The 25,869-nt window shown below is 34.2% G+C and overlaps 1 protein-coding gene and 1 long non-coding RNA gene across 25 annotated transcripts in view; one reads left to right on the forward strand and one right to left on the reverse strand.

The window, feature by feature from the left end:
- Window positions 1-25,869, forward strand: part of Ikzf2 (IKAROS family zinc finger 2) — a 155,261-nt gene that overhangs the window by 81,454 nt on the left and 47,938 nt on the right. For 19 of the 24 annotated variants that reach the window (XM_021263476.2, XM_021263494.2, XM_021263477.2 and 16 more), the window contains 2 exons: window positions 5,962-6,228; window positions 12,957-13,124. In XM_021263476.2, the coding sequence (XP_021119135.1) occupies window positions 5,962-6,228; window positions 12,957-13,124 (435 nt within the window). Of the gene's footprint in view, window positions 1-3,913; window positions 4,664-5,961; window positions 6,229-12,956; window positions 13,125-25,869 lie in introns of those variants that run through there. The other 5 variants (XM_021263490.2, XM_021263492.2, XM_087206167.1 and 2 more) reach the window with 3 other exon arrangements.
- The window catches only part of LOC147829361 (uncharacterized), a 137,376-nt gene continuing 115,151 nt past the window's right edge, over window positions 3,645-25,869 (reverse strand). The window contains exons 2-3 of the long non-coding RNA XR_015449177.1: window positions 7,163-7,301; window positions 3,645-3,920 (exon numbers count right to left, since the gene is read on the reverse strand). This is a non-coding gene — a long non-coding RNA (uncharacterized LOC147829361). The remainder of the gene's footprint in view (window positions 3,921-7,162; window positions 7,302-25,869) is intronic.

Here is a 25,869-nt window from a genome sequence, read left to right on the forward strand (position 1 = left end):
GGAGCAGAGGTTTAATATTGTGCGAGATTTTTTGATAATGTTTACCTTCACATAATTTTGGTTGCGATGCTTTTGTTTTTACAAAATTGACAGTAGATTCTTAGTAAATAACTACTTCACATAAGAGTTTTAAAGACAGTTTCTCTAACAGTATTTAAACAGCTGCTGAGCTAGTAAGACAGATTTAATCATGTTTGGTGTTTCTGTTTCTAAAGTTTAAATGAGAGAGAGTTATATTAGTGCAGAAGCAACTTCAACAGATTATTAGATAGAAGTATTGATTCATTAGTGTGTATTAACAGCATTTCAAGTATCTGGCATAGACCGGGAAAAATTGATGCTTGTAAATTATAAAATCCCTTAAGTGCCCACTTGAATTCTCACACAACAGAAACCAAGCATGTAAAAGTCCACTTACACATCACACCTGAAAGACTTTTTCCCCCCAATTTTTGGTAAAAATGGCATTTCAGCCTTCTTTTATTCAGTACTATGAAGCAAATATTTCATTAACTCCTTTATTTACTCCAGAAGAATTAAACCTTAAAAATATAATTGGGAAACTAAATAGAAGTAAATAACTAGTTTGACAGAAAATAATCTAAAAATTTTGTATTATACCCTACATGATCACTATTCTTTTAAAGAAATCATAATCACTAAGCATTATTTGAAAATTAATAGGATTATTTTTGAAACCCAAATTCTAATGTTGAGGACAAAATGTATTGTTTGGTAATTCAAAATTAACAATAAATTTCACCATATATAAAAAATCTTTTCATCAAAAATTTAAATATTTTATATTATTTGAAGAAAAATCTTACCAGACATTACAAAATCACAAGCTGTGTTATATAGATGGGTAAATAGGTGGAATTAATCTAAAATAATAGAGTGCCTAGTTTCTAAGGAAAGCCTCCTAATATTTAACTACTGTTAAGTTTAAGAAATTTCTTATATAACCAAACTAATTCTTTGTATTGGTACTTGAACACTTTCACGGCCTATTTCTGTGTGCATTCTATTCTGTTAATAGGATTTCTTATTTTTAAAGTTAATAATATGGTTTTAGTCTTACACCTTTAGTAAAATTTTCAGGCAAAGCATTAGCCAAGCAGCAACTACTGAACAAACATTTCCTGGTTCTATGACTTTTTTGTTTGTTTTGTTCTGGGGATGGAACCAGAACCTTCCGTGTGCTAGGTAAGCAAGCACTCCACTACTGAGCTATACCACATCCTAAGCCCTGGTAACATTGTTTTCAAGGAGCATTCCTTTTTTTTTTTTTGTGGTTGAGGAGGATGAGTTGTATGAATATGAGATGCATACACAATGATTGTGTCACAGTACTGTACATTTTTCATATATGTCTCTTCTTATTGGTGTGATCTTTTGTGAATGAAGATGAAAGATGTATATTTATGGAATCTGGAAGTTTAAATTCTAATGTCCATGAATAGCATTTTGAAAGCATAAGGAATAGGGGAGGGAATCTTGCATTCATAAGCATGTTTGCTTCATGATGCTATTTTTTGCCAAAATACATGTGGAACTTTTTGTCCTGAAATATATTCAAAGTTCTTTCTATATTAACTTGATTGTTAACTGTTTTCCTTTCTATGTGTTCACAAACCTCATAATCTACTAAATATTGGCTATAAGGAATTATGCCATTGCAATGAAAAAACATTTTCTAAATGCTCTAAACTTTGACTTCTTCGTATGAAAATATGCATGTCATTTCCTTTACATCAAAAAAAATAGCTATGTTAAAGGCTTCTATTTTATTCACCAAAAATATTCACATATAACTACTGGTAGATAAAGAACAAATTGACTAAAATCTTAGTTTATACCCCTTTTTCCTTATTAATGATTTGTTCTAACAAAATACTATTTTGATTAAGTCATTATTGCTTGTCAATATATATTTATATGTACAAATCCCACAAATAAACTTGAGTTTTTTTACATCTTTTAGTTTCTAGTAGAGAAACAATCTTGAAAATTTATTCTTGATATTGAGATTTGTCACAAGATTTCACTTCAAACTGGAGAAGGACATTATCCCACTTAAAAGAATGTCCTCCTGTAACAAATTGTAAAAATATTCCTATGAGATTAAAAATCTAATTTTAAAGATTTGAAAACTATAGTAGTATCTATTGTTTAATAATTATAACAGCTTCATATATTATAGCTACAAATATTCATAATATAACTCTTTAATTAATATATGTTATGATTTAGGGTATACTTAATATATACAAAACACAAATTTAATCTTTAAAGAGTTAAAATATTGAGTGGTCTGCATTAAAATCTTCTTACATAGTGAAGCTAAATTGTAGAGGCTCATTTGAGTAGAAAAAGCTTTCCTATTTAATCATTAACATTCAAAGACATTTATTCAATTAATTTATGTATTGCTTTTCATCCTAGAATTTCAACACAATTTTAGTGAGATGTGTTAGAAATTAATTGCTATGGAATTTTGTTTGTACATGCGCTATCACATTTTGCTAAATTTAATAGATGATGTGTATCCTAAAATGTGTTGTACTTTATTGATTTATCAGGAAAACAATAGGATATACTCATACATGATCAACATTCCTTGTTGTATTGCTAGAGAATTTTGTGATAGCCCTGTTATTTCTTTTGTGCTTTAGTTCTAGCAAGTGTCCTTTTTTTTTCTCTTTGCATCCAGCATATTCCTCTGGGGATAAAAGATCCTAACTATATTTGTAAATGCTATAATTTTTTAAATGACAGTTTTATTTATTTCTGATGCATGTGTTAGATGCCTCTATTATAGCATTCTCACTAGGGAAAAAGATAGTTTATTGTTCTAATTTCAAATGATATTTTTCATAATTCTGTACTATTTTGACAGTTGAAAGGCCTATAGTTTTAGACTTTAAAACTATACTTTTAAATATGTACTCCTTAGCAAAGCATAGTGATGCATGCCTGTAATTTTAGTATGCAGGAGGCTGAGGCAAGATGGTCACCGTGAGTTTGAGGCCAGCCTGCACAACATAACAAGACTCTGTTCCAAAAAAAAACAAAAAAAAATTTTAAGTAATTTTAAGCTGTATTTATTTAAATGTAGCTTATCAGACATTGGCTAGTTCATAACAAGAATTATGGCATTGCCATCTAATCTTTAGTATTTCACTTGACATAAATGTGTGAGATAGTTTGTAGTTTGGGATAAAGTCATGCTGTATGAAGTAATGTTTTCAACATTTCTTCTGAATTTTTCTCTTAAATAACAATTATGAAGGAAGCATGGGACTGCATAGAGTGACCTGTTGCATTTTGCATTGTTTGGAAAAGTTTTCCTTACCAGAAAAAATATGAAAAAAAAAATTCTAGGAGTTGAGAAAAACATACTGAAGCAAGCCATAATTCAACATATGGAAGTACCAAATATGCCGTAAAATATCCTTGAATAAAAAGATAAACCAAATTATATATGAAACATCATGAACACTTGGCAAGTTTCTTAGGACAGGTTGAGTGTCCCTTATCTGAAATACTTCGAACCAATTGTTTTCTTGATTTTTTTAAGTCCTTTCAGACTTGGGCATACTTGCACATACATCAGAACATATTTTGGGGCTGGAACTCAAGTCTAAACATGAAATCCATTTTTATTTCATATACAACTTTTATACATATCCAGAAATTAACTTTATATATAATGTTTTTAGTTTATATACATTTTAATGACTTGATGACATAATCCTCTTAGGTGATGTCAGTTGTGGAATTTTCTGTTTGGGGCATCAAGTCAGTGCACAAAAGATTTTGGATTTTGTAGTATTTCAGATTTTGGATTTTCAGTTTAAGGGATAGATCCTGAGCTGTACATAAAGCTTCTTTAAATTCATTGAATAAAGATTGAGAACCTAATAGAAAGATAGACAATATTGATAAACAGTTTCATAAAAAATACATTCAAACGTGTAAAAGTTGGCCAAGTTCAATCTTTTAAGTCTATATTAAAAAGTATAGTAAAACACCATTTTTCACACTGATAGTTCTATATGGTATTATTTAATAATGTCTATAATAAACAAGAAATAGAATATTTGGTGACAGATTAGATGAATAAATTATATTTAAAACAGATTCAGACAAACTTCTGAGGGTGAAAATTATGATATTTTCTTTGAGACCAGGGTTGAGGGATTTTGAGCTCTCAGTAGAAAAGATCTTAATTTTAATTTGTTTTTCTTTAAACATAGACAAGTTTTTAAAAGTACAGTTCATAATACGTTAAGTAAAACAAGTCAATTAATAGTGCATGAACATTTCCCATATATCACCAAGTTCTTGAGTATGTTGGGCATATAATAAAGTTGGATGAAATTCTGTCCCTGCTTGTCTCAAAACCAGTTGTTGTAATGATTTCTAAATAAACTCCACATAGTAAATATTCTATTAGAGGTAGGTCTAGCAAGGATTTGCATCCCTTTATAGATTGTGAAGATGAATTGTAGTAAACTACAAAAAAATCTTATGAAATAAATATATCACCCTGAGTACAAAGAAAAATAGCATGTTTACTCTATGTATTCATTTATCTCTCACATCAACACTAGGAAGTGGATGCTTTTGTGATCCCCATTTTACAGAGGACATGGACAATGTAAGTTCCTTAGGATGCTTAAGGATTTACTTACTAGATATAGTTCAGAGTAGGCTATTCAGTAATACGTATTCATCTGTATTTTGCAAATGAAAGACCTAAGATTCAGAAGTTAAATAATTACTGCAACATTGTACTGCTGGTACTCTTGTACCACGTTTCCTCAGTAGAGGCCCTCTAAGGAGAAGAACGAGAAAGAGCAATTTTGCTAGTACTCCCTATCCTGATAAGAACCAACTACAAGTCACAAAATGTGTAGTTTCTCCAAGAAAACAATTACAGTAAAAAGAGCTTCCTTCCTTTTTAAAACATTTAAAACATTTCTTTATTCAAGTAGAACCAAATATTTTGCTCATTGACTCTGATATGACAAGAAATTTTCAAGATCACTAGATAAAAACTGATATTAATTTAAAACTTGCTTCTTCATGAAAAGACTTTGTCAGCAATCCAGAATGAGGGCTGTGCTAACAGAATTCCAGCTTTTCTGTGGGATAATCCAAAAACAGCAAAGCAAAGGCATTAAATTTCTTCACATTCACAAGTGTGTACATGCATGCTATGCCATTCCTGTCATTAGCTACCTTTCGCTGTGCATAGATTAGAGTCAGAATACTGTGATTTTCAGGCTAATGTAGTCAATGGAGAATTTTTTTCATACAGGAAAAAAAAGGCTGAGTAATTTAAGAGCATGTAAGGCCTTTGTACTTTATCTTGTATTTGTACAGCTCTTAACTATTTATATTTAGTCTGATTTTAGGACATTTATTTTAACATTATGCTTTCATATGTGAAAGACATTTGCTGGATTAAGATCTTAAGTTGTTTCTCTTGCTCTGTTCAGAAGCAGGTTTACACAAGTACTCTGATGCGAAGCAGGGAATATGAAGTAAATATAATGATCTTGAGAGGAGACATGGCTCAGTAGGTTAAGTAATATTTAATCTTGTGTCTTCATAAATAGATCTTACTCTTAGTAGCCTTAATGACAAACTCAAGTGAATATTAGAATTATTTAATGACTTGCTTAAGAAGTAAACAAGTGAGTTAAAGAAATGAGGCAGAAATAAAGGGTTAGTCTGTTGCTGAAGCACATTCCTGAGCCATCTTTATTTTCAGCCCAAAGCATCACTAAAATATCCTAGAGGACAGTAGGTATCCACAGTCTTTGGCAATGGACAGTTTTCTACTGAATGTCATTTGTATCCTTTAATAGAAGGACACTGGGTAGACAAGAGGTAGGTGAGATCACATATCATGTAATTTAAAATTTAAAATTTCTTCCTTTTAAATTACAGCAAATTCAGTAAAACTAGAAATGCAGAGTGATGAAGAATGTGACAGGAAACCCCTGAGCCGTGAAGATGAGATCAGGGGACATGATGAGGGTAGCAGCCTCGAAGAACCCCTAATTGAGAGCAGCGAGGTGGCTGACAACAGGAAAGTCCAGGAGCTTCAAGGCGAGGGAGGAATCCGGCTTCCGAATGGTAAACTGAAATGTGACGTCTGTGGCATGGTTTGCATTGGGCCCAATGTGCTTATGGTACATAAAAGGAGTCACACTGGTAAGCAGCTGCAAGCATAACTGATGACTGCCTGTGACATCTGATGTTGATATTACCTGACATCTATTCTCTTTCCTTTTTATTCAGGGGTGACAATGGTGAAACTACCTTTTCAGAATTCTGCTAGTATTGGATTGCTGGAAAGCAGAGAGTAGCCTGGGTCTTGACTTCCAGCCTTCAGATCTGAATAGCATATCAGAAAAGAAGTTTGGGATTCAGTTTCCACAGTTCTTAATATAGCAATAATATGATAAGGGTTCAAAAGGTATAGGAGAATTTCATTGGGTAACTTAATCTTTTTGTATTTCTATACATATTTTACCGTACCCATGGGCAGGTAATAGAGTTTGCTAGCTAAGATTTTATACTATAAAATGGCACTCACACATTTATATTGGGGTGAATCACTTTCCCTTTATCTAGTTAACTTCTTAAAATTTGATTTACAGTCACTCTTTGCCTACCACAGGCCTCGGCAATAGACAGGTACTTTTCCTAGTTCAAGAATATTATCATCTTCCTGTGATTTTTGTTTATAACTCCTCAAGGATGTATGCAGGGTCAAATCTGACAAAGGGTGGTAGATATGCAGGTAAAAATGTGTAATCATAGAATTGTTCATACCAAATGAGGTCTTATTAAATCTTTTCAAATCTTTTGCCAAAATTTAAAAATAAAAAGCAACTGAAATAAGATTGTGGTAAGAAAGGAAGGTAGTTAGTCAACTTTTAAAACTTTCATGATATATATAAAGCTTGGTTTGAAGGTAATGTAGCTTTTACTATAATGCATAGCAGTATTCCACAGCAAAATATTAGTAACTAATAGTCTTGAATTTTAGTATGTGATACTCTTTGGAAGAGTGATAAATCACAGTGAAGAAATTTATTTACAGTTTTAAATCTAAATAATTTAATAATTGAGACTCTAAAACCTGAGATGCAAGTCGGGCATGGTGGTGCATGCCTGTAATCTCAGAACTTGAGAGGATGAGGCAAGGAGATCACCATTGAGTTCAAGGCCTGCCAGGGCTGCACAGAGTTCAAGGCCAGCATGAAGTACATAATGAGACCCTGTTGCCAAAAGAAAAAAAACGAGATGTATAAGTTACATCGAAATGTTTTTAGTTCAAACTTCTCAAATCACACATGAAGAAACAGTCAAATGATTTGTAGGTAGGGACATTGCTAAGGCTAGAATCAAGATATCCTGATTTCATCGTGGTTTTGTTTGAACATACCATGCAGGATATATTACTATACCCACAGTTTATTATGAAGTATGACTATAAACTAAAATTGATGCTTTTAAATTATCATGAGAGGGCTGGGGATTTAGTTCAGTGGTTCTGCTGCCTGCCTCACAAGCGTAAGGTCCCAAGTTCGATCCCTGGTACCAAAGAAAAAAATTATCATGAGAAATTATACATTAAAATCATTGTTATCGTACGCATTAGCTTTAGTTATATACGTTTTTCCAGCCTACAGCCCGTTCCGTTTTTGCTTCTGCTTTATTTGGAATTTCTTTTTTAAACATTCTCATGCTTTTAGAATGTTTGTTTTACTAATACAAAGTTTTTCTTAGTTTTCTAAAAGTTGAAAGATCAAGCCTGATATCTATTTGATAAGAAAAAGGGGTAAAGATTCTAAAATAACCAATGTATTTTTTATCTGAGCTCTTGAAACAATTTTGTGAGTCATAAAATAAGTTCCACAAAGTCACAATGTGTTCATTATGTCAGAGTGAGAATATTGAGGAAGATAATTCAATAAAAGACAAACTAAAACAGTCTAAGGACTTTGCAATTGAATTACATATAGTGTTAGTTTTAAGGCTGAAGTTTATACTAAAAACTATTTTTGGAAGATGTTTTAGTAAATGTTTTAAGTTCTTAGTTAAGAAAATTTGAAGAACTTTCTTGAAAATTTAGATTATTCAGTATTTGACTGTATCTGTAGTAATATTCATTAGGATCGTTTATAAATTACATAATTACACACCTGCTCTACTGTCCAATTGATATTTGCTGCTGTAGTAGAGTCAGCTTATTTTAAAACTGAAAATTACATAACTGGCATGAAAAATGCTTATATATAGTTGCACAGATTTCCATAAGTGAGTCCTAGGAATATGAACACAAGTGGTAAAGGCAAGGATAATGGACTAAATAAAGGTTTATTGGAGCACTGGGAAAATTCTTATACTTTATGATCTGGGAGATTTTTGTCAAAGTTAATAGCCATTCATGAAGGACCTTGGGATAGCCATCATGTTTTGTTGACTTCGAAATTTTAGATATGCTATCTTAAACTCTTTTAATATGTGTTTCTGATGAGTCAGTTTATATATTGGAGTGGGTGCTGACATTTCAACTCCTTTTTATTGCTATTTGAGAATAGAATATCTATTTGTGTTTAAACTAGATTGAGAAAGATATAGTCAGAATCTAGTCATTAACCACATATTTTGTCCATAATATTAACTAGTTTTCATTTTACAAGTTTCCACTCTTATGTGTAGCTATTACAAAAGGAACTATCTTCAATCTTTACATAGCCTTTGAGAAATATATGTTTGAATGTCTTAACTAAGGTGCACAACTATCCAATTATTACAGTGACATGGAGTATCAGATCTAGTTCGCTGCTGCTTCTTTCTCTTTCACACTCTACTAAAGTGCCAATTTCAGTATCTTATTAATGGCTTGGTGTTACTTCTTTGGCAATGCTACTTTAGTAAGTAATCAGGTAATATTGTCATCCGATACTCCAGGCACTCTTCATTGGGAATATAGGGAGAAATAAGTAGGGGTATTAATTCATGCATGAACACGAATCTATAGGAGCGTCCTCAACTGTGCCCCTCTTGGAGTAGATTACTCCCATTTTTGTGCATTGCAGTGTTAAGAGAGCCATTTTCTTGTTCCAAGACCCTCTTGTCAGGTGCTTATGATTGTGTTCTTGTAGGTAACACAGGAATACCCTCTCTTTCATTTACCAGAGCAAATTGATGCATATGTATTTGTATTTCAGTTGAGTATTTAAATTCAGATTTTTAAAATGTAGCTATGGACATACATGAACTATTAAAATGTAATTATTGCATAATAAAATCATCTGTAAATTCATCTTGTGAATAACTAAAAATGGACAAGTAGATTACAAACAAAACGAATTAAAGATGGATATGAAGGATACCATGACCACATCTTGATTGTTTCTTGGATCCACAGTTGGGAAGAAAAGCTATCAGACATCAAAGAAATGACTTAAATTTTTGAATTGGAGTACTCTCTAATATCTTTAATGTGGATATTGAATTGGTAGAGTTTTCTTAAAACTTTCTTTGATTTACATATGAAGAAAATGATTCATTTTTTCAAAGTCTAAAGTGACTCTAAAAAGGCCGACTGATTCATTTAAGAAACAAATTCTGAGAAAAAATAAGTGAGATGTGTTATTTGAATTTCTATAGATAATATTTTTATATGTATACTTTTGCATAGACAAAAGGAGGTTAAACTTTTTACTTCATTATCAGATAAATTTACTTATATCTTTTTAATGCCTCGGCCAGGAAACATCCCACAACATTTAATAAAGGGATTCCAAATGTTTTACAGATGGTTTTTCCAGAAAGTGATTTAATGCAGTTACTATTATTAAACAGAGTATATATGTCTGTGTTTGGGGTACTCCTGAAATATGACTAAATATACTTAAAAACTCATTTATCGTCTACTTTCATTCTTACTTCCTGAAGTAGTGTTAGTGAAGGTTTCACCATAATTTCAATTAACTTCAGTGGTAAATACAATGAAACTGTATTATTGAAATATCATTTCATATAATCAAGATATTAAGACTAGTTAAGCAGATTTCAACCTAAAATGAAGAAACCCATAAAATTGATATTCCAAAGTAAAACGCGTCAACAAGACTTCCTCGTAGTTCAAATCAGCATTTCTCAAAGCCCATTTGGTTGAAATCAAAGTGTGTTTTTGTCAATACCTTTTCTTTTTTTTTTAATCAAAAAAAGTTACTTTCAGCTGGGGATGATGGCACACACCTATAATTCAAGCACTCTGGGAGGCTGAGGCAAGAGAACTGCAGGTTCAAGCCCAGCCTGAGCAGCTCTGTGAGAGACTGTCTCAAAATAAAACATTTTTAAAAGGGTTGGGGATATAATTCAGTGTGAAGGCCCTGGGTTCAATCTCCAATACTACCAAAAAAAAAAAAGTTGTCATCGTCATGCCTTATCTTTTACATTTCATGGCACTGGGAATTTACCAAAGGCCTCCATACTAGGACTTCCATGCTCAGTAACACTGCAGTATTTCCAGATGTACCAAGATTCCCTTCCATTTTTCCTATCCTTTTTGAAGATGATTATATAAATATGAAGTAGTTTCTTAATAAAAAAAATTTAAAGCTATCTGGAGTATTTTTTAAATGGGAAAGCTAAATTACCGTCATTAGTCTCATTAAATTCAACTAGTTGAAATTTAAAATTCTTTTTTAAAAGTGTTTGCTCTTAGTATTTCTTTTTTAGCTTATTATTTTATATAATGAATTAACTTCTATATTAGAGATTTTTAAATCAATTCAAATGTTATAGATGAAAATCTAAGTCATTGTGCTACTACAGTATTTTCCAAAGGAAAATATATTTTTTTGTTCAATACCTTTATTAATATAATTCTTTTTAAAAGTTTTTGCATGTACCAATTCCCCACAAGTATTGTAGTCATTATGTACTGCAAACATGTATTAATAAATATTTTTAAAATTTACTGCATAGCAACTTATTATTTGCCTGGGAAACCTTATATAGAGGGATTCTAAAAGTAAAGTCAAATATTTGAAATGGAAGATATAACTTGTATTTGCTATTTTCTCCTTTTTAAAAAAAGTTAATTTGTGAAAAAAGTTCCTCTGTCATTTATATTTCCATGGCAGAGGTGGAAAGTATGTAAGTATGACTTTTAAAAGTTGTGTCCTTCTGTCTCATTGGAGGAAATTAAAATCAAACATTCAAGTTCACTTGCATATGTGTGTTTTTAAAGAGACAAATCTTCAGAAATTAGATTTAAAAATTAGTTTTTATGACTTCATATGACAAGTTTTAGATTTTTACCAAATGAATCAAACTAGTTAAATAAGATACAATTTAAGGTAGCTTTAACCTAAGTATTTTTTTTTCAACACATCATTACAGGATGGGCTTGTGGTAAACTTAGTTCTAAGAGCTAGATTTCTTAAGGAAAAAACCTTATCCCCCACCACACACACAGATTATGCTTTTTGATATATTAACTTTAACTTCCCAAAAGAGCAAATAGAACAGAGTTCAAGATGTATCTGATCTGTCAATTTCTTTAGGCACTGTAATAAAGCTGTTTGATAGAATTTGTAGTGGCTACTGGCAGACAGTGACTGCAGTTTATCTTCCTTATGCCTCCTAGTTTTCTTTCATAAAAGAATCACTGGTTTGCATATGTCAAAGATCAAATATATATATATATCTATATATATAGAGAGAGAGAGAGAGAGATTCACTATTATGATGAACATTTCAATTAAAATATATGAAACATGAGAATTCAATATGAATTTTTTGAAAAACTGAATTTATAATCTTCATCTACTTTAAGTAAAGAAATAGTTTAGTTCCACTTGAACTTTTTAAATTTCTTTTTATTCTAAACACTGAATGTTAGTACTTTTACTATTTATTGATATTTTATCATTTACTTCATTTGTCTTTAGAGATAGGCAACATGTGATTTTCATGGTTTGATACTGTTATCAATTTGATCCCATTTGCCCATTTTTCTGCTTCATTACCTACATGTTTTTATGTTTGATGACATTAGTGACAGCCAGCTTGTGGCAATAGACTAAACTGATAATTCAGCTTTAAACAGTTTTATTGTTTTATAACAATTTTATAGCAATATCAGTAATAGAAAATTGAGAAAAGATTCTTGTCAAACATGATTTTCATAAAATAATGAGAATATATGAGAAATGTCTGGATGAATAATTTTCTTTGGATTTTTCTCTAGTTATATTGGGAAATTTTGCCAAAGGTTTCACTGTTAGTGACCAGGATAATCAAGAGGCTTGGGCTCTGGTGGAGATCTCCTGGTAATGAGCTTTTGTAATCTGGCTCATTCATTATGCCTTTCTTTGGCGCCTTTACAGCTAAATGAGGAAGTTAGACCACCAGTCTCTTCCAATTCAAACTTTCTGAGTTTAAAAGAGAAAGCATGGTAAAATATATGGAAAAAGATTTTGTATTCAAACTGACCAGGTTCAGTTCTCAACTTCTAGCTCTGTGATTGCAATCAGTGACTTTGAATGTGAACTTTAATTTTATTTGTAAATTGAAATTAATAATAATTAATGTGATTGTGAGGATTGAAACATTATAAAGAAATTAATAAGGCAGTAAAGTAATGGCATCTAGTTGCCAACCACTTGTAAATACTATTACTGGTACTGTTGTGAGCCAATAACAGGAATCTTGTCAGATTTATATGAAGAGAGGAAATGACTGTTTGATCAAAACTTGAGACTTGTTTATTAGCAAAACCAATTCATGGGGAGGTATTTAGAAGACTTATGAGGAGATGAACATTAAAACAGAATTGGTTCTGGTTAAGAATGAATTATAGGTCAGTCCCTTGCACTTAACCTACTTGGTCTTTCCACTTCTTCCTACAGGGGAACGCCCCTTCCACTGTAACCAGTGTGGAGCTTCTTTTACTCAAAAGGGTAACCTTCTGAGACACATAAAGTTACACTCTGGTGAGAAGCCCTTCAAATGTCCTTTCTGTAGCTACGCTTGTAGACGAAGGGACGCCCTCACAGGACACCTCAGGACCCATTCTGGTAAGTGTCACCAGGCCTCTGAAAAGAAAGCTGAAGTCAAGAATTCAAGAGAATATAATACTGAGAAATGCACAGCAGTGATGTAGACAACATTGTCATTTGTGTATGTCAACTGATAACTCTTGTAAGATGCCTGTGACCTTTTCTTTTTTAGATGTATAGAGTTGGCAAAAAAGGAGCACAGTAAACTGAAGAGTCTGTTAAGGATATTGGAATAAGAAAAGTAGCTGTTAAATCATAAAATGTATATAATTTTATAATTATTAATGTAATTATGGTTAACTCAAAATAATTGAATACTTACTGAAATATAACAGTTGCATACTGAAGTTATTATAGAAGAGATGAAAGTTGGGTAGTTTTTTATTTGGTTGGTTGGTTTGGTTTTTGGTGACTGATAACAGTGCTCAGGCTGGGATCTCACTGGGAAACCATTGTTTTGCTTTTTAAACTTGGAAACATTATATTCATTAGAAAATTGTCTTTAGAGTAATTCATATTTCATTGCAACTCTCCTTGTCTATTTAGCTCTCAAGCTATAGTCACCGAATGCTATGTGAATCTTTTTGTACTTCATAAATTAAAAATCTAGAGTGTTTATAAAATGACACAATATAAGTACATAAAAGAGAAAGAATTCAGAAATCTGACTCTCATTTCACTTTTAGCATGAATTGCCATAACTAAGAAGTTGAAGGCAGAAAATTAATATGAAATACTCTCAAGCCAATTTTATGTGCTCCTTCTGTCTATAATGACATATTAAATTTTAATTTTAATATGAAAAAGGGAAGTGATATTTTCATCTGCATTGACAATTGTATTAGAGAATTGTGAGGTAATGCTTGTATTATCTTTACATTTATCCTGTTATCTTTAAGACTGTACTTAATTTTTAACATGAATATGAATTATGTATAGCTACTTTAAACATTAACCCTTAAATTTGGAGCAGTTATAAAAATGAAATTAATGCGACCATTAAAAATTTTTTTACATATTTTACTTTTCTCCCTGACACAAGTTATTCATTTCTTTCCATTTTATGTTTATTTTTAAATTATGCTATAAATATCTCAAAGTGGTATTGTATTATTATGTAACTTACTGTGTATTGAAAGATATTTTTAAGACATGACAGGTATTTTCTTTAGCTAGCCATGTACTTTGGTTTACTAAAGTATTACTGAGTTGCCTGAGGATTATATAGTACATAGGTGTTCTTTAACATATTATTGCCTCAACTTTGTGCAATAGATAACTTTAAACATCTACTCCATTCTTTACCAAATTGTGTTGCTTTTTTTTTTTTTGTATTAAATTCTTTTATTGGTACATTGTAGGTATACGACACAATTACATTTCTCATTGGGAATTGTACCTTTACATAATGCATCTTGGTTCTTATTCTTTCTCCATTCCTAGCCCTCCCTTCACGCCCTCCACCCTTCCCTATTTACAAAGACTTTATTTCCATTTTTTCCATTTCTCATCATTTTTTCCTTTCCCTTCTTTCCTTTCCCCTGTGCCTCCCACTACCCCTACCCCTTTGGACCTTTTCTTCCTATTTTACATTATCAATTATTCATTCTAATAATTGGTACATTTTAGGTATACAATATAATGACATTCATCATTGGAAATTTGCACCTTTACATAGTCTCTCTTGGTTCTTGTTTTTCACCCTTGCCCAGCCCTCCCTTCAACCCCTCCAGTCCTCCCTATTTACAAAGATTTTGTTCCTATTTTTCCATTTTCTCATATTAATTCCATTCCCTTCTATCCTTTCCCTTAGCCCTCCCACTTCCTTCCCCTTTGCCCCTTTTCTTCCTATTTCACATGACCTATTATACATTTAGTCCTTATTTACACTTTCAGTTTCTCACACCAGAGAAACTATTCGGTATTTACACATGTGTGTCCTATTTATTTCACTTAAGAGTATCACCTCAATGTGCATCCACTTAGCTATAAATGTCTCTAATTTCTCATTTTTTATGGCTGAGTAGTACTCCATTTTATAAAAAACCACATTTTCTTTATCCAGTCTCCAGTTGATGGGCATTTGGGCTGTTTCCAAGTTTTAGCTATTACAAACTGTGCTGCTATGAACATGGGTGCACATATATCACTGTAGTATGATTCTTTTAATTCTTTGGGGAAGATCCCCAGGAGTGGAATAGCAGGGTCAAATGGGATTTCCAGTCCTAGTTCTTTGAGGTATCTCCATACTGATTTCCACAGTGGTTGCACCAGTCTACACTCCCACCAGCAGAAGAGCAGTGTTCCTCTTTCCCCACAGCCCCGCCAGCATTTGTTACTGGTTGATTTCATGATAGCAGCCATTCTTTCTGGAGTGAAGTGGAATCTCAGCATTGTTTTCATTTACATCTCTTGAATGACCAGTGACGTTGAACATTTTTTCATGTATTTATATGCTATTTCTACTTCTTTGTCTGAGAAATGTCTGTTCATTTCAGATGCCCATTTTTGGATTGGGTCTTTAAATTTGGGAGGTCTGATCTTTTTAAGTTCTTTATAGATTCGAGATAGTAGACCTTTGTCTGAGGAAGAGCAGGTGAAGATTTTTTCCCACATTGTGGATTGTCTCTTCACACTGCTGGTGGTTTCTCTTGCTGTGCAGAAGCTTTTTAATAAGAAGAGATCCCATTTGTTGATTGATTGTGCTAGTTCACGGGCAACTGAGGTTTTGTTCATAAAATCTTTTCCTACACTGATGTCTTCAAGGGTTCTACCTAACCTCTGTTCCAACTGGTTCAGAGTTTCTATTTTAATATTTAGAGCCAAGGACAAAAACTTTATGATTATCTCCATAGATGCAGAAACAGCATTTGACAAAATCTAACATGCATTTATGATAAAAACCCTACAAAAACTTGAAATAGATGGTCTCTACCTCAAACTGATAGAAGCCATCTATGAAAAACCAACAGCCAGTATCATACTAAATGGTCAAAAACTGAAATCCTTCACACTCAAATCAGGAACAAGACAAGGATGTCCACTATCACCACTCTTGTTCAATATAATTCTGGAAACATTAGCCACGGCAATTAGACAAGAGAAAGAAATAAAAGGAATAAATATAGGAAATGAAGAAGTCAAATTGTCATTATTTGCAGATGACATGATACTCTATATAGAAGACCCCAAGAACTCCACCAAAAGTCTTCTAGACTGCATAACCAAATTCAGTCAAGTAGCTGGTTACAAGGTCAACACACAAAAATCAATAGCTTTCCTCTACACAAATGACAGACTCACTGAGAGAGAAATAGAGCAAATAATTCCTTTCACAATAGCATCCAAACAACTGAAATACCTAGGAATCATCCTAACAAAAGAAATCAAAGACCTCTTCTCTGAAAACTATGGCACTCTGAAAAGAGAAATTGAAGATGATATCAGAAAATGGACAGACATCCCCTGCTCCTGGGTAGGAAGGATTAATATAGTGAAAATGGCCATACTTCCAAAACTGCTATATCGATTTAATGCAATTCCAATTGAGATCCCAGCAGCATACTTCATAGACCTCGAGAAAACAATCCAAAAATTCATTTGGAACAAGAAGAGACCCAGAATAGCAAAAGCAATTCTAAGTAACAAAGACATGGCTGAGGGTATCACAATCCCCAATGTGCAACTCTACTACAAAGCTACTGTGATAAAAACAGCATGGTACTGGCAAAGAAACAGGCTTGAGGACCAGTGGAACAGATTAGAAGATGCCGAAACAATGCCAGACACACTCAGCCATCTCATCTTTGACAAAGGAGCCAAACACCCTCACTGGAGGAAAGATAGCCTCTTTAATAAATGGTGCTGGAAAAATTGGGCTTCAACTTGCCAAAGATTAAAACTAGACCTGTATCTCTCACCATGCACTAAACTAAAATCACAATGTGTTGCTTTTAACATCATAGTTATTGTACATATTTTACCCCTCTTCAAAAATAAAGATATAGTCCTTATAACTGCAATTGTGCTAATTTTGTGACTTATAATATGCTAAGCCATCTTCCTGCAGAAACATATATAGCATACTCAAATTAGGTAATTAATGACAGTTTAATGGAGTGACTACTGGGGAAAAGGCACTCATCTATCTCATTATCCGGGGTGATATAATTCATTTGTACTTCCAACTGGATTCTAAAATATTAGCCATCACCAATGTTCTTCATACTTACTAGAACATAAGACATAGGTACTAAAGCCCATGACATTCTGATTGGTCAGAGCTCATAAATGATCATTATCATGCATTAAAACTGATCCATTAAGTGAAATATTGTCATTATTCCACTCACTTCCATTTTCCCTTGACCCTCACTATCTTCTAAGATTGAACTAGATAAGATTTATTATCTGATGGGTAACCCTAACCTTAATTTCTGCAAATTCTGAGTCTTTGGTGGTATCTTTGTTTACTTAAGTTTTTTCAATAACTAAAATTACTGGATAAGGTTTTTTTTTAAAGAGATGTCCCAGTGAACCCACTGAGTTCCAAACATAATTTTCCTTTACCTTATTGTATAATAACCTAAAACCAATTTAATAATCTTCAAACATTACTAAAGGTAGCCAGATTCTCTTTGTTCGTTCAGCAGCTTGAGATACCCAAAATAGCCAACAAGTATTCTCCCCTTCCAACCCAGCAACACCAGAACCTTAAACCCTGGCAAAAGCATGCTTTACTTCGGTACTGAGATACTCAAAAGCCCCAAAGTTTCAGGACAGAGAGTAAAATCTCCTTTGGAAGGGTCATTCTAAGTATTACAATGGCCACTTGTACGTTAACCTTTTCATACTCAAACTCACGAAGTCTGGCTGCATGCTTTTTGGCCTTCCTAAACCTGCTTGGTTTCGGTTTACTTTAACAATGAAATGCTACTGTATGCCTTTCATTTTATGATATGTTCAATGAGGTAATAACTTTTTGATGTGTAGTTCTGGTTACTAGTCTTGTATTCTGATACTCAGTTCTAACCAGAGTCCAGTGGCAAGACAGAAGCTACTTTTCAAGTGGAGAATAATTATTGGTAGAAGATCACATATCCTAACTACAAAATCATTAGGAATCTGCACTCAGGCTTCCATCAATGTAGATGTCATATAGCATCTCTGTTTGCCATGGACGTTTCCAAACATCATTGCATATGGTTGATTTAGAGCTAATGGCATAGAGTAGCTTTCATCATGGTGGAGGTATGATGAGGGTCCTTTGCTTGACCCAGACTCCTCTCAAAACTGGGAGCCTTGTGGATTGCTTAGTATATGCATCAGAGTAGCATACTCACATGTGTTCTGCTTCTAAAAAAAACCAAAGAGGCCACGATATGTTGTGCCCTGTTTTTCACAATGGAAGATACAGCACCTTATAGGCAAGATCTATTTCAACAAGCCAAGACCACTGGGCCCATAACATTTTACTGATGTGGAAAGCCCTTGAACTTCCATGGAGTTAATATCCTATCCTCTAGCATTTATCTTACAAAGACATGTTGGATGTTTACTCCTTCCTGCTCATCAAGTCCAACCAGTATAATATCATGAATATTTCAACTTGATGTTTTATGGTATGTTAAGCTGAACAAGATTTTTCGAAACTATATTATCACAAGAAAAGGAAAGTTAGCCCTGCCTTAAGGTAAGATAGTGAAAATACATTGTTCCTGCAGTATGAAAGCAAACTACTTCTGATTATCTTTGTTGATAGGAATTATTTTAAAAAGAAATCAATAGTTCCATACCTGAGGTTAGAGGCTATGTTAAAAGATGCTAGAGTAGATTCTTCAGTTAGAACTGAAATTGCAGTTGACATTATGCTGCAAGTAAGTCTGCACTCATCTGCAGTCACATTTAGTGCAGTTAGCCTGACAAATAGCTTAAGTGGGTGTACAGTATGAATTACCCACCAGTGTCTTTCATTTCTCTAATGATGTCACTGTAATTCACCCAGGGGTATATTATTTCTTCCTTATCATTGCCCCATAATCAAGAAGTAGCTGTTTTTAGTCAGGGATTTAGCTCAGTGGTTCCGCTGCCTACCTCACAAGCACAAGGTCCCGAGTTCAATCCCTGATACTCCCCAAAATAACAGGTGAAGAAGTAGTCGTTTTTGTATTGTTCATTATATTTAGTACAAAAATCAAATTTTGGAATAGGTCTTTGACTTTATTTGCTCTGAAGCTTAGGCAAATAAAGGATGTTTAAACTGACAGAGAAACTTTCAGAAAATTTACCTGCATTCTGACTTGAGCATTCAAGACCATTTATTTGTCTTTTTACTTTTTGTCTGTCCCTTGGGGCCCTTAGAACCAGCCTTGTCTCACCTTAAGCTGCACTATACATACTGTTGTTGCTCCTTTAGCATGTAAATGTTGTCACTTCCAAAACCTTCCCCTGTGTCACACTTCAGCCCATACTGCCAACAGAGTGAGTAATCATCTTGATAGCACATAAGTAGGCTTCCAGTATCCAGTATCCCATTAACCACCTGGTAAGGAGGCTATCCTACTCTGTTCAAACATGAGCAACCCAATCCAAGAATTCAATTTTGACTGTCTGGAGCTTTGGGACATTCCTGCCACCAATAAATCTTACTAGGATCCTGACCGTAAAGCAATGCCACACTCAAATAGGGAACATTTGGGAACATCCACAAAGGGACAGATATCCACAAGAGAATAGTTAGACATAAGGGAAACCAACAAAGGAGGGTTGAAGCATTCTGAGCCCAACAATAGGAAGCCATTACCAGACTTAGGCTGAAGGGAAAAGGAGACCAAGTGGTCACTGAAATTGAGAGAGGTAGGAGAGATTCTTGATCATTGACCAGTAGAGAAATGGTAGCACATGATTGGGCCATAGATACTATCACTCTTTCTATCGTCCAGCCTTCTACTGGTGCCTCACCTTGACTAACCTTCACCAGATGACAAAAGACAAGGGAGCCTGTCGAAGAAGTCAATAGAAATGAGCTTTCTGCAGGAACAGACCTTTCTTCGGGAACAGAAGGGTAGAAAATGCCTGTGGCAACCAAACAGATGATTGCCACAGGCTAACTAAAATTTAAGAACTAGTTCTTACAATTAGTAGTACAGGGTATTAATCAAATTATTTTAAATCTAATTTGTTTTTATGAATATTGACAGAATGTATTTTGCTTTTCCTTTCCCTCCAGTAATGACTGTCCATTGTATTTAGTCTTGATTTTGGATATTAATGACACATTTCTGCTTTCTATATTATAGACTTAAAATGCAAATCACTTGGAAAAATATCAGGAATACAGTATATATTCAATATATATAAATATATATGTAAGTTGTGTATACATTGAATTTATATATATGTATTTATATTTGAGACTCCGCTTGTATCCCTAGAGAACTCCAGGTAGTGTCTTGACTTTGATTGTACAGACAATAGTTAGGTTACCTATAGATAATATCTGACATTCTTGAGATCTCTCTAGACAGTAGGAAGTATATTAAGCACTTTCCATGGATTATTTAATTAAAACCCTTTTATCTGACATAAGCAAATTGAGGTAGTTTATAGATTAATAGCAATAAGTCTAGTAACAAGGAAAATGCTTTCAATAAAAATGTTCTTGTTCGGCCAGGGATTTAGCTCAGTGATTCCACTGCCTGCCTCACAAGCACAAGGACCCGGGTTTGATCCCCGGTACCAAAAAACAAAACAAAAAAAATGTTCTTACATTAAAATTTATAAATATAATGTATTAGTCAGCTTCCCTGTCTCTGAGACAAAATACCCAATAGCCACAACTTTAAGGAGGGTTTAATTTGGCACATGGTTTGGGGGATTCAGTCCATGCTTTGCTGGTTCCAAGAGTGAAACAGCGTGGTAGAAAAGCATGGTAGGTTGAAAGCTGCTCAGCCCATGGCAACCAAGAGCACAGAGAAGGGAGGAGCTGGAGAGGGAGATACAACCTCAGAAGGCACACCCTCAGTGACACATCTCTTCCAACCAAGCCGCACCTTCTAAGAGCACATTTAGCCATGAATTCCTCTATTTATCATTGGATCACTCCACTAACAAGTATAGCACCTGTGTGATCCAGTCACCTTCCAAAAGCCCCATGTCTAAACACATGAGAGTTTTTGGGTCCATTCTAAATCTAACTCATAACTTTCTGCCTGTGGCGCCCAAAAGGTTTACATGTATCTCATTATGTAGAATGCATTTACTCTTATCTCTTAAGAGTGATCAGAGTCAGTAATTTCAGCACTGCTGAAAAATCCAAGTCCAAAGTCTCCCCCAAGACTCAAACCAAACTCTTCACTGTGCAAAATAGGAGAGTATTACTCTGCAATACAGGAGAGTACTACTCTGCAATAAAAATAAACAAGGCATTTGTGGGTAAATGGGTGCAATTTGAGAACATAATGTTAAATGAAATGTCAGACACACAAGAGTAAATGTTGCATGGTTTCTCTTATATAAGAGACTGAAAATATAGTAAAGCCTTGGTTTATGAGAATAATTTGTTCTTGTAATCCAATCCACTTGTATATCAAAGTAGTGAATGCTCATGTGTGGTAGCACATGCACAAGAAAGAGGGAGAAGAACCAGTTGTGATCATGTGACATTCAGTGTGATATACTACTTATATTACAAGACATTGCTCATTTACCAAGTTAGAATTTCTTAGAAATATTTGCTCGTCTTATGGAACGCTCACAGACCAAGTTACTCACAACCCAAGATTTGAATATATATGTGTACGTGTATAAAAGAGCAAATTAGAAGATAAATAGGAAGAAGTTCAAAAATCCCCCAAATTACCTATTCCATGGTTTCAAAAATATTTTAATATTTATGCTAATTTGTTTCCTGTTGTTTCAAAAATATTTTAACATTTATGCTAAGTTGTTTCATTTATACTAGTTTCTCTTAGTTCATTTAAAAGAAAGTTTTGTGCTATTTCATTTTCATGAGAATCTTTTTGTCTATTCTTAACACTCTGCATAACTACTTTGAAAATGATAGTATATTATCTATTGTTACTCTCTTATTTTATGAAATTATTTTTTCATAAAATAAAATTATAAAAAAAGAAAGGAAGTTAAATACTTCTGACAACAGTAGTACAGGTAACATTTCAATTCAAGAGAGGAACAGGGAATAGAAAGGAAATGCACCAAAGCAAGACCAAAGACTGACAGGGCAAATATTAAATTCTGTAGCTCTATGTCCAGCACCCAGCACAGGTTGCAGCCAGATGTGAAATCCAGAAGGCTTAGGCAGCTTTGAACTTAAGGCTTCTGTTGGACTGTCTCTCATTGACTACCTACAGCTTTATTCAGCACGATGATCCGTGTTCCTGGCATCTCCAACTTCTTGGTGTGCCTCTACTGCACCTTCTGTTTCATTTCCACAATATTGTACAATGCTCTCTCAGGGGCTTCTTGCTGGACCTATTAGACTTTCCTTTGAAATCTGGTTGGAAGCCTCCGTGACAACACAACTCTTGCATTCTGGATGCCACATGGATGTTGCTAAGGTCAGCTGCCACCTCAAGTAGTAACTGGGCTCCCTTGGATTGTGGCTACACTGGCCTCTGAATACTGGAATGGCTAAGCACAGTGAAAGGAATCCCAGGAACCAGTTCCCTAAGGAGACCTTGAGCAAGCATTCAAGGGACTCTCTTTTTAAAGATTTCTAGTTTTGCACCCCTGAGCCTGGGGTGGATGGGCTCTCGCTGATTGCTGAGATGCCCACAGGGTATCCTTCTCCTCTTCCCTGTACAAAGTGCTTGCTTCCATTTTAATGGCACTAATCTCTTCAGCCTTCACACCTTCTTTTTGGCCCCAGTTTTATACATTGTTTTACCTAGACCACAATTTAAGTTTTTCACATTTTTCTGTTCTGTCTTTTGCCCCTGATTCTCAGTATATGAGGCATGATCACATACTATGGTGAATATTTAAAACTATTACAGTAAAAGACACTTTGCTATTCATAACCTCTCACAGTTAACTTCAGACACACTTATTGCATCATTCTTGACACTTTGTGAAGCAGTTCTAAAACTCTTCTATCTTTAGCTGCACTATCATGGATGCCTCAATGTCCCGAATCAATTAAAAACATTTACCTTTCATGGTCATTTTGACTTTGGGGAAGAGCTACAAGTTATATGGTGCCAGATCTGGTGAATAAAGTGGATGAGGATGCACTGTAATGTTTTTATGAGCCTGCCTTTCTCCTGGATGGCACTTGGTAGCAATATGTACTATATTTTTTATTGCAACTCCTAAAGACATTCATGAAAGAGGACTTTCAGAAGTGCTTCTGTAAGTAGAAAGAATGATGTGTGACGGGGAGTATTTTGAGGGAGATTAATGTCAATAGGTCTTTTACTATTAAATTTTTAAATCTACATTATCACCATATATTTTGATTACAATTTGTAAATCTGGCTAAAAGTAGACAGTAGTACCTATGGCACAGGCTGAATGTTGGGCTCTCTTGAAATTTTCTCTGTCAGAGTAGTCCATCATCTTTAATCTCAGTCTCCTGCAAATTCTCAAGACATGTAACTTTTCTGCTAGAATATAACACATGACCTGTAGACCAACTGCAAATGAAATCCTACTTCCCTATTTAAACCTTTGAAACCATCTTTTACTCTACACATTCCTATTAGCATTCTAGTCTTCTAAGCACCAATCACCCATCAAACTTTCTTTATAGTATTCCTGGGCTTCTCTAACCTGCATCTCCATACCTTTCCAAAGGCTTCTACCAACCAGTTCTAGTATCTTTTAAACTACATGGTTAGGTACAGTCACAGCACTGATCTTGCTGTATTAAACAGCTTTCCCATCACTGGGACAAAATACCTAACACAAGTTAAAAGAGGAAAGGTTAAATTTGGCTTTCAATTCAGGAAATTTAATTCATGGACAAGAAAAAAATGGCATGGTAGAAGGGCATTGTGGAGGAAAGCTGTTCACCTCACAGTAGCCAGAAAGCAGAGAGGAAGGAAGAGAAGGGAAGAGAGATATACCCTCCTAAGGCCCCCAGTGATTCAAAACAAAACAAGCCCTAACTCCTAATGACACATTTAGCTATTACCTCATCAGTGGATATGTCCACGATTGAGTATAGCTCACCCGTGATCCAGTCACCTTCCAAAAGCACCACCTCTCAATATGTGGGACTTCTGGAGGATATTCCAGATCCAAACCATACAATATATACGCTATTTTGTTCATTAATTTTACTGGTACATTTTGTACAATATGACATTTTTCATTGGGAATTTGTACCTTTACATATGTATCTTAGTTCTTATTTTTTCCCCATTCCCCTGCCCTCCTTTCAACCCCTCCACTCCTCTCCATTTATAAAGACTTTGTTTCCACTTTTTCCTTTTCTCATATTTTTCCCTTCCCTTCCTGACTTCCCTACCCCTTTCACTTCCCCTTCCCCTTTTGACCTTTTCTTCCTATTTCACATCTTCTATTATACATTTTAATCCCTATTTACACTTTAGTTTCTCACACCAGAGAAACTATTCGGTATGTACATGTGTGTCCTATTTATTTCACTTGAGAGTATGACCTCACTGCGCATCCATTTAGCTATAAATGTCTCTAGTTTCTCATTCTTTATGGCTGAATAGTACTCCATTTTATTTTTTTAAAAAGCACATTTTCTTTATCTAGTCTCCAGTTGATGGGCAATTGGGCTTTTGCCAAGTTTTAGCTATTACAAAGTGTGCTGCTATGAACAGGGGTTCACATATATTGCTGTGGTATGATTCTTTTAATTCTTTGGGGAAGATACCCAACAGGGGAATAGCTGGGTCAATCAGGACCTCTAATCCTAGTTTTTTGAGGTATCTTCATACTGATTTCCACAGTGGTTGCATCAGTCTACACTCCCACCAACAATGGAGAAGGGTTCCTTTTCCCCACAATACCATGAGCATTTGTTATTGCTTGATTGCTTGATTTTTTGGTACCAGGGATCAAACTTGGGACCTTGTGCTTGTGAGGCAGGTGGCAGCACCACTGAGCTAATTCCCTGGCCCATTGCTTGATTTCTTGATAGCAGCCATTCCTTCTGGAGGTAGAATCTCAGCATTGTTTTCATTTGCATCTCTTGAATGACCAGTGATGTTGAACATTTTTTCATGTGTTTGTTATTTCTACTTCTTTGTCTGAGAAATGTCTGTTCATTTCAGATGCCCATTTTCAGATTGGGTCTTTAAATTTGGGAGGTCTGATTTTTTAAAATTCCTTATATAGTCTAGATAGTATACCTTTGTCTGAGGAACAGCTGGTAAAAGTTTTTTCCCACATTGTGGGTTGTCTCTTCACGCTGTTCGTAATTTCTCTTGCAGTGCAGAAGCTTTTTAATAAGTAGAGATCCCACTTGTTGATTGTGCTAGTTCATGGGCAACTGAGGTTTTGTTGATGAAATCTTTTCCTACGCCAATGTCTTCAAGAGTTCTCCCTAACCTCTCTTCTAGCCGATTTAGTATTTCTGTTTTAGTATTCAGATCTTTGATCCATTTTGATTTTAGTTTAGTGCATGGTGAGAGATATAGGTCTAGTTTTAATCTTTGGCAAGTTGAAACCCGATTTTTCCAGCACCATTTATTAAAGAGGCTATCTTTCCTCCAGTGAGTGTGGTTGACTCCTTTTTCAAAGATGAGGTAGCTGAGTATGTCTGGAG

Source organism: Heterocephalus glaber, unplaced genomic scaffold, assembly GCF_053883595.1.
Source record: "Heterocephalus glaber isolate CG9 unplaced genomic scaffold, H.glaber_assembly_v1.0 deba00000621, whole genome shotgun sequence".
NCBI classification, from domain to species: domain Eukaryota; kingdom Metazoa; phylum Chordata; class Mammalia; order Rodentia; family Bathyergidae; genus Heterocephalus; species Heterocephalus glaber.